We start from the raw sequence: 15558 nt of genomic DNA, 5'->3' as shown, positions 1-15558 counted from the left end.
AATGGGGTTAGACTTAAAATATACACATATTTTGAAGATCTCAAGTGTAACTTTGGGCAAGTTTATTAACCTCAGTTTTCTAATCTAAACATTTACACGGATGTAAAGTGACTGTCCTAATGCCAGGTTCACAGCAGAATCTAAGGTGCTAGCTCTCTCTAGTTCAATGGTTGCAGAAATAGGACATGGATGGGAGGGGCACCTGGGTGGCTCAGCGGATTAAGCATTCACTTTGGCTCAGGTCAAGATCTCAGTCTGTGGGTTTGAGCCCCACATTGGGCTCTGTGTTGACAGCTTAGAGCCTGAAGCCTGCCTTGGATTCTGTGTCTCCCTCTCTCTCTGCCCCTCCCCCCCCCACACTGTCTCTCTCTCAAAAATGAATAAATGTTAAAAAAAAAAAAAAAAAGAAAGAGCTGGGACATCAGAGATTCCTCAGAAGCCAGTCTTGAAACCCCACACCTGGATTTGAGATCACTATTTTCAGTCTGGATTACAGAGAAATAAAAGCCTATAAAATCCTTGAAGAATCAGGTTTCAAGGATGTCAACTGAGAGATAATTAGGAGACTTAACAAAGTCACTGCCCCTCCTCCTATGCAACGAAGACAAGCAGCTCTTCTTTATCCCAAGCAAAAGCTTTGGCGTCAACTTCCCTTTTGGTGGGCTCCATCTGCCGGCGTGGGCTTGTAATCCCCTGAACCAGAGAGGAAGAACCACCTCCACTGGGGCAAGAGTCCAAAGCCTGGGATTGGAGTTGTTGGGGTAACTCTTCATGGCACTTGCACCTGGGCTGGGGCAGCATCCTGGACTTCTCGCGGGCGCAGCCCGCCCAACGTTGTCGGTTTGTTGGTGAAGGGGTGCCACTGGCCCTGGATGCTAGGGCTGTCCGTGTGGAAGGGCTTACGGATGCGGATCACTTCCAAGCCCGACTGGTCCGCCAGTTTCTGCACCAGCGTCGCAATCTCCGCCACTGACTTGCAGTGGATGCTCTCCTCGCGCACAGCCCCGTTAACTGGCCAAAGGGAGGGGGTGGGGGGGGAGAGGAAGCGGATGGATCAGGGTAAGACGAAAGGAAGGCGAGCCGGCGGGGCACCCCCCCCCCCAGATGCCGCCCTCCAGCCCTCGTCCGACCCCACTCACGGTACTCGGCCACTACTCTGGGCACACAGCACGGCCGCGAGTTCACGTATATTACGACCCCCGGGTTCCGTCGGGCGAAGTCTGCCACCTCCCTTTCCACGAACTCCCTGAGGAAGCCCAGAAGAGTAAGCACGGCGACCCCCGACCCTGGGCGACCTCTGCCCCGAGAGCACCCCGCGCCCTGCGCCCGGCTCACCTGGCGCCGCGGGACGAGGGCGCATCGCGACTGAGGCTAAAGCTGAGACGCTGCAGCTGCTGCACGTAGCGACCCAGACCGTTGTGGAGGACACTGGCCAGAAAGCGGCTCGGGGTCCCGCGCGCCGTCATGGCTACAGCGCCCAGGCAGCCCAGCCCAACCCAACCTCGCGGGACGGGGGCGGGACGAACGCCGGGACTTCCGGTTCCGGGAACACACGCGGCCGGGGAGTTTTGCTTCCGCGGTCATGGCCCGGGGCGTGGGACAGTGACCCACGTTGCGGTCGAGAGGGGCGAGAGGAAGGTGGTGATGCGCGGCCACTGTCGCAAGCGGCACAGCTCTTGGCAGTAGAGTCGAGGGAGGACCCGGGCGCGGGGGCGAGGTGAGCGCGGGGACCGGCGGGAGCCGCCGGGTGGCGCTCTACTTGTGGTGAGTCCTCTTTGAAGGAAGGAGCGGCGAGGAGAGCCTCGAGTTGGGGGCTAGCGCCTTGAGGCCAGGAAGGGCTCAGGCGGCGGTAGAGATGAGGACGACCAGGAGATCCCCCGGAGGGGCGGGAGTAGTAAAGAGATGATCTAGACAGGGCACAGCGGTGAGGGGCAGTGTGGAGGGTCGTAGAGGTGAGGTGGCTGCACAGGGCCATGGAGACAGAGAGCCAGATAGAAGCCCACGGACGTGAAAGGGTCCTGTAGATGGCCATAGATGTGAAGTAGCAATGCGCAGGGGCTGAAGAGGATTCAGAGAGATGTTTATGAGGGAGAAGTTGGAAGAAAGAAACCACCTCCAGTGGGCTCTGTAGAGTGCTGCGCCGAGGATCCCTGGGGTCTGACCTAGCGAAGGCCCCCCGAACAAGGCACGGAAGGCATTTCAAGTAGTGACTTCCTCGGTTTGACTAGGAATGTGGGTACTCCTTCGAGGTGGGTACCCCCTCCGTATCCTGCTGCCGCTGCGTGGGGAGTGGATGGGTCGCAGGGGCCTGCCCAGAAGCCTGGCCCCAGGCCCTCCTCGAAGACGGTACAGGAAGGAGGCTCTCCCAGCCTTGGAGGTACCAGTGTTGCCTGTAACTGCAACTGAAATCCGCCAATATTTGCGGGCACGTGGGATCCCTTTCCAAGATGGCCACAGCTGCCTGCGGGCACCCAGCCCCTTTGTAAAGGCCTTGCCGCTCAAGGACCAGAATGGTGCTACTGCTTCCTTCAGCCTCTTCATTGACAAGACCACAGGCCGCTTTCTCTGCATGACCAGTCTAGCAGAGGGGAGCTGGGAAGACTTCCAGGCCAGTGTGGAGGGACGAGGAGATGGGGCCAGAGAGGGAGTCCTGCTCAGTGAGGCCCCAGAAGTGGAGGACAGTGAGGAGGTCCGGAGGATCTGGGACCGAGCTGTACCTCTCTGGGAGCTGCCTGAGCCGGAGGAGGCCCAGCTGGCTCGTGTGATGTTTGGCCTTACCAGAGTGACAGATGACACGCTCAGGCGTTTCAACGTGCGGTATTTGCGGCCGGCTCGCAGCCTTGTCTTCCCTTGGCTCTCCCCTGGAGGTCTGGGATTACGAGGCTTGAAGCTACTAGGCGCTGAAGGCCAGGGAGATGGAGTGCACTACAAGGAAACCACCATTCCCCGGCCTGGGGTCTACCGTAATCTGTTTGGATTACCACTGATCAGTCGTCGAGATGTTGAGGTGGTACTGACGAGTCGTGAGCTGGACAGCCTGGCCTTGAACCAATCCACAGGGCTGCCCACCCTTGCCCTACCCCGAGGAACAGCCTGCTTACCCCCTGCCTTGCTCCCTTACCTCGAACAGTTTCGACGTATTGTGCTCTGGCTAGGAGATGACCTTCGGTCCTGGGAAGCTGCCAAGTTGTTTGCCCGAAAACTGAATCCCAAGCGATGCTCCTTGGTGCGGCCTGGAGACCGGCAGCCCCGGCCCCTGGAGGCCCTGAACCGAGGCTTAAGTCTTTCTCGTATTCTGCGTACCGCCCTGCCCGCCTGGCACAAGTCGATCGTGTCTTTCCGGCAGCTTCGGGAGGAGGTGCTGGGAGAATTGTCCAATGTGGAGCAGGCAGCTGGCATCCGCTGGAACCGCTTCCCAGACCTCAATCGTCTTTTGAAGGGACATCGGAAGGGCGAGCTGACAGTCTTCACAGGTGAGCCTTGGGAAATCACTTCTTGGGGTAAGAGGCAGAGGATCAGGTGATGAAACGCATGTGGGTTTGGGCCATGGCAAATGTTAAAGAGGAGGCTTCTCCCAACTTTGAAACCCTTGCTCCGGGTCTTAATTTTAAGGGTAGAACTTTCATCCCTTACCCAGGTCTGTATTCAACCCCCTGCAGGGCCAACAGGCAGTGGGAAGACCACATTCATCAGTGAGTATGCCCTGGATTTGTGTACCCAGGGGGTAAACACGCTATGGGGTAGCTTTGAGATCAGCAACGTGAGACTCGCCCGGGTCATGCTGACACAGTTTGCTGTGGGGCGGCTAGAAGAGCAACTGGACAAATACGATGAGTGGGCCGACCGCTTTGAGGACCTGCCTCTCTATTTCATGACTTTCCATGGGCAGCAGAGCATCAGGTGAGATTCCAAGGCCGAGGGTTTTCAGAGAATGGGAATGCAGGAGAACAGATCCCCAACAGAATTTTCAGGAATGCTGGCTTTTCTGCTGGGATGGTCTAGAGACTGCTTGTAACTGACTCTTGAATTCCTTGCTTCTTCCTCTTCCCAGGACTGTGATAGACACAATGCAACATGCAGTATACGTGTATGACATTTGTCATGTGGTCATCGACAATCTGCAGTTCATGATGGGGCACGAGCCGCTGTCCACAGACAGGTGACACCCTCTTGTGTAACTGGAACGCACTTGAACACGCGTGTCTTCGTAGGCAGCTGGCCCTTAGGCACACGCTGTGTTCTTGATTTCTGACCTGTGTGCCGGTACACACCACCCTGTGTGTATTTCTGCCTTCACAGACGTGTGGCTTGTGGCAGTGGGAAGTATGGAGAGGAACCTAAGTGTGAGTTCTTGGGTAGAGTGAAGTAGTGTGGGTCTGTGGCGTGGGGAGATGCGAATGAATCAAGAGTGTGTGTATGCTCTTGTGCTTCTGTCTGTGTCCGATAACCTCTTCACTTTGTTGGGGTGGGGGCAGGATTGCAGCTCAAGACTACATCGTCGGGGCCTTTCGAAAGTTTGCAACAGACAATAGCTGCCACGTGACACTGGTCATTCACCCCCGGAAGGAGGATGACGATAAGGAACTGCAGACAGCGTCCATTTTTGGCTCAGCCAAAGTGAGTGGCTTTTAGAGGAGCCCAAGCTTAGGAGGGTAGAGGGGGCAGGTGTGACCAGGGATGGCCCTCACTCAGCCTTAAATCATCTTGACTGTCCACTTAGAAGAGGCAGGAGACAGCTGTCGCTGCCTTCGGGCCACGACATGAGGAATACGTGTGCTGGGAATATAAAGGCTGATGATAGTTGGTCCTTTGCCCTCCTTGTCCTCTAAGAGCTCACATCATCCAGTGGGGAAAATAGCAAGACCGTGATTATAACTTAGTATGATAAGAGCTACAGTAGGCAACACAGGCATTGGGGGAGCCGCGAAACATCTGAGTCAGCCTGGGACATCTGGGGAGACTTCTTCACCCATTTGGGGAGAGGAGGTGTCAACAAAGGTTAGGTTGAGTTTTGGCAGACAGTAAGTGCTAAATAATCGAATAAATGGGAGGGCCTCCTGGGCAGCGGGACCAGCCCAGTCCTGGAGCTTCCAGGGGTACACTGAGTGCCTGTTACATGGCAGGCCGGCTGGGCACAGGGCATACAGGGTGGGGAGCACAAACTGTGCCACAATGGAACAGACATGGAGCTAGGGAAGAGAGTAACACAGAAGTGGGAAGATGATGGTTCGTTCTTTGTTTATGGGGATCAAGAATGGTCTCTGATAAAGTGTGACATTCTTTTTTTTTAATTTTCTTTTTTTAGCGTTTTATTTATTTTTGAGACAGGGAGAGACAGAGCATGAACAGGGGAGGGGCAGAGAGAGAGGGAGACACAGAATCTGAAACAGGCTCCAGGCTCTGAGCCGTCAGCACAGAGCCCGACGCGGGGCTCGAACTCACGGACCGCGAGATCATGACCTGAGCCGAAGTCGGCCGCTTAACCGACTCAGCCACCCAGGCGCCCTAAAGTGTGACATTCTGATAGAGACCTGAGTGATGAGAAGCAGGGGATGAGTGGGGTGGTGGGCTGTGGAAAAGTGTTACAATCAGAGGGAATGGCGTGTACAGAATCTAGGGCAGCAGTGAGTAGTCAAGGAACTGAAGGATTCAGGTGGCCCCAGGTTGTGGTCAGTAGTTCATGGCTTTGCCATTCTTCCCTGGACCCTCAACCTTCCTTTTTACTTCTCATGTGTCTTCTCACTGCTCCTTCCTCCTTTTGCCCCCATCCCCCAGGCAAGCCAGGAAGCGGACAACGTTCTGATCCTACAGGACAGGAAATTGGTAACTGGTCCAGGGAAACGGTATCTGCAGGTGTCCAAGAACCGCTTTGATGGAGACGTAGGTGTCTTCCCACTTGAATTCAACAAGAGCTCTCTTACCTTCTCCATACCACCAAAGAGCAAGGCTCGGCTCAAGAAAGTCAAGGATGACAATGGGCTAGCGACCAAAAAGCCCTCTTCTGGCAAAAAGGGGGCTGTGCCCCAGAACTCTGAGACTTGCTTGGATCAGGCCCACCAGCCCTGCCAGCCAGACCCCTCCAAGCCCTCCAGGTGAAGGCCGTTCAGAGCCGGACACTGAAATGAGCCTGGCCGGACAGGCAGGGGCATAGACTTTTTTAGCCCTCTGCCAAGACTACCTCTGTCCTGTGGGCCTAAGCTAGGGGTCCTCCACGGAGGGGTCTAACCTAGGGCAGAGTTCCATAGTGGGAGACTTGAGAACTTCCTGTGTGCCAGGCTTTGTTCTAGGTCCTGGGAATACAGCACTGACAAGACAGATGAGCTCCCTGCCTCCCTAGAACCTGCAGTCTGATAAGCAAGACAAGAGAAATAACGAACAAACACAAAACGTATTTTTAGACAGTGAGATACACCATGAAGAAAAGAAAACAGGGCAATACGTACAGCCTAGTGTAGATTAAGGTCGGAACAGATATCTCTAAGCAGAGGACATCGGAGATGGGGCTTAAAGGACTAGGATTGAGCCGTGTGAACATCTGGAGAAAGAGGGATCCAAGCAGAGCGGAAATGAGATACAGAGGCCCTGAGGTGGGAATGAGCAAATTGAGTTCAAAGCAGTGGGTTCAGGCCCCCTGAACGTAGAAGGGAATAGAGGACTTCTTGCCAAACTCAAACCTAGGCTTGTGGAGCCGAAGGGTGACATGGTGGGTACCAGACTCCTCTGTTGCCCATTCTGGACCCTGCCATGAGGTGGCACTTCCTACCATTGATTGGATCCTAGGTGCTTGACCCTGTAGTATCAGGGCCCCAAAGGTGGAAGCTGGCCAGAGAGCCATGGAAGGAAGCGGAGCCCAGAGTGCCTGCCACATGGACACAGATTCCATATTCTGTCACCTCAGACCACTGGGGTGGATAGTCATGCTTTTTGTAGAGCCTTTTCTAGTTTTACTGAAAACAGTTTTTCCATGGCCTTGGCTTCTGTGTTTTTTCTTATTTGTCCACCAGGTGTCTCCCCAGTCTAGAACTGGATTTTCCTCTTGCTTTCAATAGGGAGTCTTAGCTGTGCACTCCCAAGGAAACGGGCATTAAAGGGCCTTCACCCACACAACCCCTTATACCTCTTCTTGGCTTAGGGATGACAGAATGGTGTCTCTTTATCCTTATCTTCCCTGAAGATCTCCATGTGATCCCTGGCACAGGTGTGGGTCACTGGGCCACATGTCTAGGCCCTGCCTGACCAGCTGTCCCTCAGTGATACGAGCCACTCACTGACCTGAGTGCGGGTTCCGCATGCTGCCTTCTTATCGGACTCCCCATCCATTTTCCTCATCCTTGTACACTCAGTGTTTGTCTTATGTCAGTATGTGTCAGAACTCCTAGGATTCTTTAAAAATGAAGAACCTAGGGCCTACTCCCCTCCCCCCCCAACACACACACACAGATGTTTCTGATTCTAGAGGTTTGAGAAAAGTTACAGGATTTCTCGTCTTTAACAAGTACTGAAGGGGATTGTCATGTAAGAGACTTGTGAAAAATAATTCTAAATGATGGCACTTTTCCATCTCACTTCCTCTGATACCCTTAAGCCCTATTTTCCCTTTAGATTTGCATGCAAGAGTGGTCAGAATGCCAGGTGTCCTGAGGGAGCTGGGGAGAAGCCTTTTGTAAGGGTAGGCGGAGGTTTCCTGCTCCCTCCAGGCAGGGCTGCCTTATCAGGTTCCCCCAGTCCACCTAAGCGGGCTTCTGGGGCCCTGTGGAAGGCTCTGGGCTCTCTGGTCTGTTGGGTGTGAGAACTATGGCTACAGCTGAGTCCTGAAATAGACCCTGGAACAAAGCTGTTCTCTGGGGAAGAACCTGTGGGGGAGGGAGGGGGTAGTTCCTCCAGGGCCTCCCTTCTTGGGGGTCTCCCAGACTGGCTGGAGCCAGGCCTCCTAATCCCGCAGTAATCATTCCCAGCCGCTGGCTGGTCTAGGCCTCATCCAGGGTCTATAACAACGTCAGCCATGCCTTCCAGATGCACACCACCAGGTCAGTCCTACCTCTAAGGATGTGGGTTCTACATCCCACATTCTGATCTACTGGGAACTCCCGGTGAGTTCTCAGGAAATCTCTGAGGTCCCTGTGAATTGGGGATAGAGGGACAGACACACACTTGCCTGTTTGTCTTGCCCCACCCTCCTAGCAGACTCCCTGCCTGGCACAAACGACAATAATGATGGGGGGCAGGGGAAGCTAATGCTCCCCCAGCCCTCCCCCTACACAAACACATTCCGTTGCACCCCTGTCTTAAACTCCTCACATCAAGATTAGCCCAAAGTATGTTCAAGAGTCCCAGGAGCCTAGAAAGCAGTGGGGGAATCCCTGGGAGCCACTGTCCCTGTACCCAACCAGAGCAGATTAAGTCAAATTACCCTGGTTCTGCCTATGTCCAATTGGATATTAAGAATCTCCTTGAGCATTCAGGAAGGGCCTGGCCAAGCAGGGTCCAGCTGGATCTGCAGCTCTCTCAGATTCCGGGTCACATTTGTCTGTGAGGGGGGCAGCTTCAGTCCTCCAGCAGCTTCGTTACTGCAGATGGGTTTGAGAAGGGACTAAATTCACTGCACTCCCGCTGCCCAAGTATTCAGGCTGCGAGTGTGGCCCAGATACCTATAGACCTGGTAGTCTGTGCCTTCCCACAGGCGGCCTCGGGTGCCATGGAGGGAGGGAGCCCCAGGTGCCTCCCTGCAATACAAGGCAACTTCCTGTTTGTGCCTGTGGGTGGAACTTTATGAGTCTAAGGGAAGCCTGGCCCCTGCTCTGTGGGGGGCCAGAACTGGCAGGCACACTCACCTGGGCAGACACCTACTCCAGGGGAGGGGAAGGTAGTTGTGCTAGGGCAGCTCTGACCCGAGGGTGGGGCGGGGTCTGTTTTGGTGAAACCTGAGCCTTCTTTGTCTGCTTCCTAGGGGTTTTCCCGGTGCCTAGGGAAGGAGCCGAGAGTGGACTCGGTTTGGCTCCCCACAGGGCCGGGCAGGTGGCAGTAAAGCCCTATCGCCAACTTGGTTAGGGCACCCAGGTAGTTTAGCTCTCGGTCACGTGCTGCTCGCCCCTTTCCCAGGTCGAAAGCCAAATCCAGAAGACTGTGAAGTCGGAGGCCAGCGGAGCAGCCTCAGGCCACCGTTGAGCTACTGCTGGGCTGGATACCGGGTCGGCTGCTGAGGGGGTGCTGGGCACACCACTCCCCTCCTGGGCCGGGGGCGCGGCCTCAGCCGCCCCGCCCCGCCCCGCTCCACCAGGCCCGGCCAGGCGGGCGCCCGGAGTCCGGAGCCCGGAGCTGGCTGGGAGCCGGCGGATCTGCGGCGAGGAGGTGCCCGCGCTGGAGCAGGAGCTGGGCGGGAGCCGGAGCGGCGGCGCAGGTGGCGCTGGGTGAGTGGTGGGGACACGGAGGTATCGGAACTCCAGCCTTCCACACATCCCGGCTCCGGAGCGAACTTTCCCGATCTGGGGAAGCCGGGGACTGGAGTGAGAAAGGGGTCCCCACTCTGGGGGCCGGGGGCGGGGCGCAGGCGAGGAGTCTGAACAGGGAACCGACACAAACTCACACCAGCGGGCACACACACGCGCGCACACAGACCCACGCACTTGGGACACACGAACACACGTGCATTCAGGAAAGGACGCGCCCCATAGATTACCCCTGCAGTCCCTGGAGCAGCGCCACTGGCCCGCACGGACCCCCAGCGGACAGAGCGCTCTGCTGTCGCGCACTTGACGGGGGTTGGAGATAAAGGGCTGCCCTGTGACCGCCGACGGGGGCGGGCCGGGTGGGACACCTCCCGAGGTTCCTGCTTCCTGGCCGCCCACAGGTGAAGACTTAGACGTAAACAGGCGGCGAGCACGTGATCGCTTCGCAGACAAGTGGGCTGTGCTCCCCCACCCGCGCATCAGGGCGAGGACCTCCCTCCCCCGTCCTGGACGAGTCTGCAAGGTCTCCAGCCGAGCAGTATTCCATTCTCTTTCCAGAGAAGTGTTAAACCTTCCCACAGAAATGGGAAAAGAACGCCCCCTGGAGTCCGGGTAGCGCAGGACTGGAGACTTGCACTGGGTGGGGTGACCTGGGCTCCTCTCCTTCCTTCACCCGAACATGTTCGTGGTGCCCTCATCCCTGAAGGTATCGAAGAAGGGAGTTATTTTTGATGGCAGTGTACAGCAGCCCCTGCCCCATACCTCCAGTCCGGGGAGCAGCTGCCTGAGCCCCACTGGGTCCCCTTCCTACCACTCCCCTCCTTGCACAACTGGGAGCTCTTCCCCCCCAATGTAGGAGCAGAAAGCCCACTCCTGTGAGGGTGGGAGCCCTTTCCCGGAGAATGCATGAGGGTAAATGTCCTTAAATACAAGAGTGGGCCTATCTCCCTCCTCTAGAAGGGAGGATGAGCCCCCTCCCCCAGGGAATGAGGGAGTGGGCAGCGGCCTTCTGCCTCCCTCACCGCCCCACCCTCCACCCCTACACACATGCTGAGCCCAGCTGCTGCCTGAGCTTCTGGGCTGGCTGCCAGAAAGGGGAGGAGGCTCCTGGTGCCCCAAGAGGCTGGGATCAGGGCAAGGCCAGGGGAGGGGGTCTCTATTGGGGAGGGGGGGGCTCAGTCTGTTCTTGTAAGGCTCAGGGTCTGGGATGAGCCTGAGGGTAGTTGGGTTATGTCTCCCTTTCCAGGGAAAAAGAAAGAAAAACAACCCTTTCCATAGAGCTAAAAATAGAGCTGAGAGCTGGCCAGGGCTGTGGCCTGGAAGGGGGGGATGCTCCTTCCTGGGGCAGAGGAGCTCTGGCAGGCCTTGGCCTTGGGGGTGGGGTTGCAAGTAGGGGGTGGGAAGCTGTTCTTGCCCAGGGGTGTGGGCATCAGCTGACCTGACTGGGGCACAGAGACCCTTCGGGGAAAGTCTGTGTGGTAGAATGTTTGTGAAACTCACTGTTTATGAAAGTTGTCTGACTGTGAATGAGACCACCAATGTGTGAAAGATGCTTAGGAGAGGAAGCCTATTTAAGATCGTGAGTCGGTAGTAAGGACGTTGAGTTGTTGTGAAAGACTGTGCACAACAAGGTTTGTGACACCGAGTATGTCTGTGTGTGCGGTGGCCTGAAAGATTATGGAAAGGAGCGTGGAACCACGTGATGGATGAGACTGTGTGATTGTGGCTGCGTGGGACTGACTGCAAGTGGGAAAGGTCGTGTGGGTGTTATGAAGACTGTGGTGTTTGCCAGAAGGTGAGAATATCTGCGACCCTGAGAAGGCAGAGGAATGTTGTCATCTGTGAGGCTGGTGTAGGTTTGGACCGGCTCACCCCAGTGATTGTTGGGGGACCAGGGGCTGCGCCTCTCTCCCAGCAATGACCTCCTTCTTAAATGATTCTGAGGGAAGGTTGGGGAGCAGAGAGCCGCGCCTGAGACAGGCCTGGGCTCGCGCAGGAGAGGGTACAGGGCCGGGGAGTCGTGTAGAGGCCCCCAAGGTGGAGGGCGAGGGGGTGACTGAGTGTATTCACCGAATGCGCCGCCAGGTGGCGCCGCCTCCGCAAGTCCAAATATTCCTCCACCAACCGCTGGGGGTGGGGGGCAGGCCCGGCGCGAGCCTCGGCCCCCGACTCATCCTGGGGCGCAGGGTCCCGGTAGCAGGGGTTGGGGCGGGGGAGGGGCAGCCGACCCTCGGCGTCTCGCTCTGGACTCCGAAGCCCGAGAGTGTGTCTTGCGGGGGGAGGCTTCGACCGAAGAAGCGGAGGGGGAAGGGCGGCCGCCTTGGCGCCCGGCCCTTTGTGCTCGAACAATGACCAGCTGCCGCTGGCCCCGGGGCCCGGGTAGGGGTAGAGGGTGACCCGCGGCCGCGGCCGAGTCCTGAGCCGACCGGCTCTCGGAGCGGGGGCGCGGGGGGACGGGGATCCTGGGTCCCCCGGCGCAGCCCCCGCGTGCGCCTGGTCGGCCTCGCGTGACGCGGGGTGCCTGCGCGTGTCCGCGCCCGGGGCGGGGACGCCCCTCCGACCCCTCCCCCGCGCTGCGCCGCCCACTCGGGCCGGACGGGGGCCGGCCGGGCTAGGGGCGCCGCGGAGGCGGGGCCGGGCCGGGCGGCTCCGAGTGGCCGCGCGCGGGCTGGAGCCGGGCGGCGCGCCTGTGGAGCGCTGGGGGCGGCCCGGGGCTGAGCATGGAGCGGCGCGGCGGAGGTGAGGGGGAGGGGGGGCCGGGCTGGGAGGCGACCCGGGGGCGCCCCCAACTTGTGCGCGGCGGTGGGCGGGTGGGGAGGAGGCGTCCCCCAGCCGCCCGCACTTAATAGAGGCGGGGAGGGGGGGGGTGTCGGGGGGGCCCTGGAGGGTGGGTTGGGGGCTCCCGGCTTCCTATCGCGGAATGCGAACTCGTGATCCCAGACTCGATCCCGCTTGACTAGTCCTTGGAGTTTGGTGGGGGGAGACTTTCCCCAACTCTTCAGCCCCCAGAACAGGTCTGCGGGAGTTGGGCTTAGCCAGACCTGCCCGGGGCCCTGGCCGAAGCCAGCACCCGGCTGCCCCCGGCCCACGAAGGGGGTGTGCGTGCTCTGTGCCAGAGTGATTACTCAAGGAGTGCTGGGAGAGCCAGGGGTTCCCTTTCCCACAGACACAACGCGTTTCTCAAAATGGAGCCTCCACTTGCCCCTCCTCTCTCGGGCTCCCGCTCTTGGAGCCCGGCTGGCTGGGCCTGGCTTTCCAGAGGCCTGGCTCTGGCTCCTTGGGCGTCTGGCTCTCGGGGCCCAGCTTCCATGTCTCTTCTGGGTTTAGGGGCCCCTGGCTCTGTGGGGTTCAGGTCCCTGGGCTCACTGGTTCAGCCTGTCTCCCTGTCTGCCTGACCCTGAGGTCTCTCTTGAGTCTTTGTCTCTGGTCGTTTGGGCCCCTGTCTTTCTCTGAGTCCGCCTGTCTCCTCCCCTTACTTCTCACTTTCTCAGTGCTCACTGAAGTGGGCAAATGCAGACAGAGGTGCCAGCCTCCACTGCCCCCTAAGAAGCCCCTAACCCCACAGCTTTCTCCATGCCCTGGAGTGGTGGGGGGAGAGGGCAGGAGAGGCGGTGCCCCAGCTGCCTGGCTCGGGGCTGGCACTTGCCGATGGGCTCAGCACACCCCCACCCCCCCCCACCCCCGCTTCCAGGCTCAGTCTGGATACCTTCCCGGTTCTCATGGTCTCCTGACTTGAGTGGGGAGTGAAGGGGGAGCCTCGTGCGATACAAGCAAGAAAGAAGGGGAACGGACCCGGCAAAGGAGTCAGATAATGTGTCTGTCCTTTCCCCACACTCGAATGAGTGACAGAAACCAGGCTCCTGCTCACCTAGGTGGCCCTGCTTGCCACCCAGGCTCCCACCCACTCTCACACATGCTCTGTGCACACAGTGCTCTGCACCCGCTTGTGCACGCTCACTTCCCTGTTCGTATGCAGTTTCCACGTAAACTCACGTACATGTGAATGGACATCTATCCAAAGATATTCTCTTCTCTCAGTCACGTTCATACAGCACAAATTTACTTACTACATATGCAGTTACCACTTTTACGTATTTCCTAAGAGTGATCCGGAGGCACGCACATACTCGTGCACATATGAACTCACACACACGAATATACGAATGTACTCATACCTCTAGTCAAACATACATACACTCAGATGCACTCGCGTTTTCACACATTTTCACATACACGCGAAGTAAGTTCATTTCCATGCGCCTGTGCACAGCCCGACACACACCGATGAGTACAAACGCACACTCCTGTTCCGACTCGATTCTGTCCGCTTCTTGGCCCCCGCTCTGCATGATGATTTCAGCAGATGCCTGAGTCCTGGTCTTCGGCCTCAGGACTGGGGAGGGAGTTCCGGGCGGAGACTTGCTGTCCGCTTCCAGGAAGGAGCAGAGCCTGGGGAGGTGGAGCCCTCTTCCCTGGGTTCCAGGGAAATGAGATCTTAGAGCAGCTGCCAAAGGTGATGGCTGGGGCTTCTACCCTCATCCCTTCCGGGTTACTCTGGGGAATGTCTAAAGCCGCATGGTTTCTTAGAGGTTGGTGGCATGCCTGTGTAGGCTCCTTTAGGCCTGATTGATTGGGTATGGTGAGGCCGGGAATTGTCATGGAAACACGCATGAGCCTGTATCCACCTCTGGAAGGCGGGAGACCCCAGAGGGCACCTGTGGGCTCCCTAAAAGCTCTGGGTTTCTTGTTTGGCCAGCTCCACCCTTGCTGCCTCTCTGTCTGGGAGAAACTGAGGCCCAGCTGGGCGAGGCTGGGCACTGCCTGGCCTTGGCTCTTTATTCCCTAATTGCCATCTGAGTTGCTGCTGACTCTGTCCCTGAGGTTGCCTGTGCCCAAACTGCCCTCTAATGAGGCCACCTGTCCTAGGGGACCAGGAACATGTGCTGGGAGCTGGCAGAGAGCTCCCTCCTAAACTTGAGTCCTAGCTTCCATGAGGGATGCAGGTTTAGGCTGGGGCCTGGGCCTCTGCTGTTAAGGGCCCTGCGTAACCACCAGGCCTCACATCCCATCATCATCTTTGCTTGTAGAGTCAGTCCTTAGCCCTGTTCAGACCAGAGTTGGGCAGTGGTCTAGGTCCCAGGAGGAAGTCAGGTTCGTGCTAGTGCTTGGAGGGGGAAGTTGCGGGCAGTCAGGGGGCTGTTTGTCCTGGGACGCGGGGTCAGGAGAGGGACTCAGGGACTCGGATAGGGAGGGACCTCAAGGTGAAGGGACTCTTACACCCCTGCCCTACTCACAGGTTCCCCTGGAGGCCCTTGGCCAGGCCTGAGCCCCTGTCGCCATGGCCATTGTGCAGACTCTGCCAGTGCCACTGGAGCCCACTCCTGAGGCCACCACTGCCCCACAACCTCCAGCCATGGGCAGCGTGAGCAGCCTCATCTCAGGCCGGCCCTGCCCTGGGGGGCCAGCTCCTCCCCGCCACCACGGACCCTCTGGGCCCACCTTCTTCCGCCAGCAGGATGGCCTGCTACGGGGTGGCTATGAGGCACAGGAGCCACTGTGCCCAGCTGTGCCCCCTAGGAAGGCCGTCCCTGGTACCAGCTTCACCTACATCAACGAGGACTTCCGGACAGAGTCACCCCCCAGCCCGAGCAGTGACCTTGAGGATGCCCGAGAGCAGCGGGCACGCAATGCCCATCTCCGCGGCCCCCCACCCAAGCTCATCCCTGTCTCTGGAAAGCTGGAGAAGGTGAGGACCAGCCCTTCCTTTGGGGCCTGGGTGGAATCAGGAGCCCCTGAAGAAACCGGAATTTGAGGGTCGATTCAGAGGAAAGAATGTGGGCTCCCGATTCACCAGACCTGGGTTCTAATCCCAGCTCTGCCTCCTTCTAGCTGCATGACCTTAGGAAAATCACTTAACCTTTCTGAGCCAAAGTTTCTGCATCTGTAAAATGGAGGTAATAGGTTAGCTCTCATGTGATCGTTGTGAGCATTCAATCAAATAACGTACATAAGGGTTTAGCCTAGTACCTGTCACATAACGTACTCAATAAATGTCTGCTGCTCAAATTACTGTTACTGCACAACAACTACATGTCTGATGTCGAACGAGGTC

The 15558-nt window shown here is 57.8% G+C and overlaps 3 protein-coding genes across 9 annotated transcripts in view; 2 read left to right on the top strand and 1 right to left on the bottom strand.

Moving 5' to 3' along the window:
* Positions 1-29: 29 nt before the first annotated feature.
* MRPL43 (mitochondrial ribosomal protein L43) lies at positions 30-1509 on the bottom strand. Its single transcript, XM_030335490.2, has 3 exons — positions 1336-1509; positions 1140-1246; positions 30-1011 (listed from the first exon to the last, which is right to left on the bottom strand). The coding sequence occupies exons 1-3, from the start codon at positions 1464-1466 to the stop codon at positions 770-772; spliced, it is 480 nt and encodes a 159-aa protein (XP_030191350.1). The 5' UTR covers positions 1467-1509; the 3' UTR covers positions 30-769.
* A 68-nt stretch (positions 1510-1577) lies between these two features.
* On the top strand, positions 1578-7107 carry TWNK (twinkle mtDNA helicase). The gene is made up of 5 exons (XM_030335481.1): positions 1578-3473; positions 3660-3900; positions 4052-4159; positions 4476-4617; positions 5776-7107. Exons 1-5 carry the CDS (start codon positions 2231-2233, stop codon positions 6094-6096), a joined length of 2055 nt encoding a protein of 684 aa, XP_030191341.1. The 5' UTR covers positions 1578-2230; the 3' UTR covers positions 6097-7107.
* Positions 7108-8773: 1666 nt separating this feature from the next.
* Positions 8774-15558, top strand: part of LZTS2 (leucine zipper tumor suppressor 2) — a 10659-nt gene continuing 3874 nt past the window's right edge. For 2 of the 7 annotated variants that reach the window (XM_030335489.1, XM_030335482.1), the window contains exon 1: positions 12319-15192. In XM_030335489.1, coding sequence (XP_030191349.1) covers positions 14785-15192 — 408 coding nt within the window. In that variant the 5' untranslated portion in view covers positions 12319-14784. Of the gene's footprint in view, positions 8864-8924; positions 9408-9847; positions 10153-12103; positions 12186-12318; positions 15193-15558 lie in introns of those variants that run through there. The other 5 variants (XM_032595146.1, XM_030335484.1, XM_030335486.2 and 2 more) reach the window with 5 other exon arrangements.

The sequence above is a fragment of the Lynx canadensis genome, chromosome D2, assembly GCF_007474595.2.
Source record: "Lynx canadensis isolate LIC74 chromosome D2, mLynCan4.pri.v2, whole genome shotgun sequence".
In the NCBI taxonomy this organism is placed as follows: domain Eukaryota; kingdom Metazoa; phylum Chordata; class Mammalia; order Carnivora; family Felidae; genus Lynx; species Lynx canadensis.
This window is presented reverse-complemented; position numbering and strand designations above follow the sequence as displayed.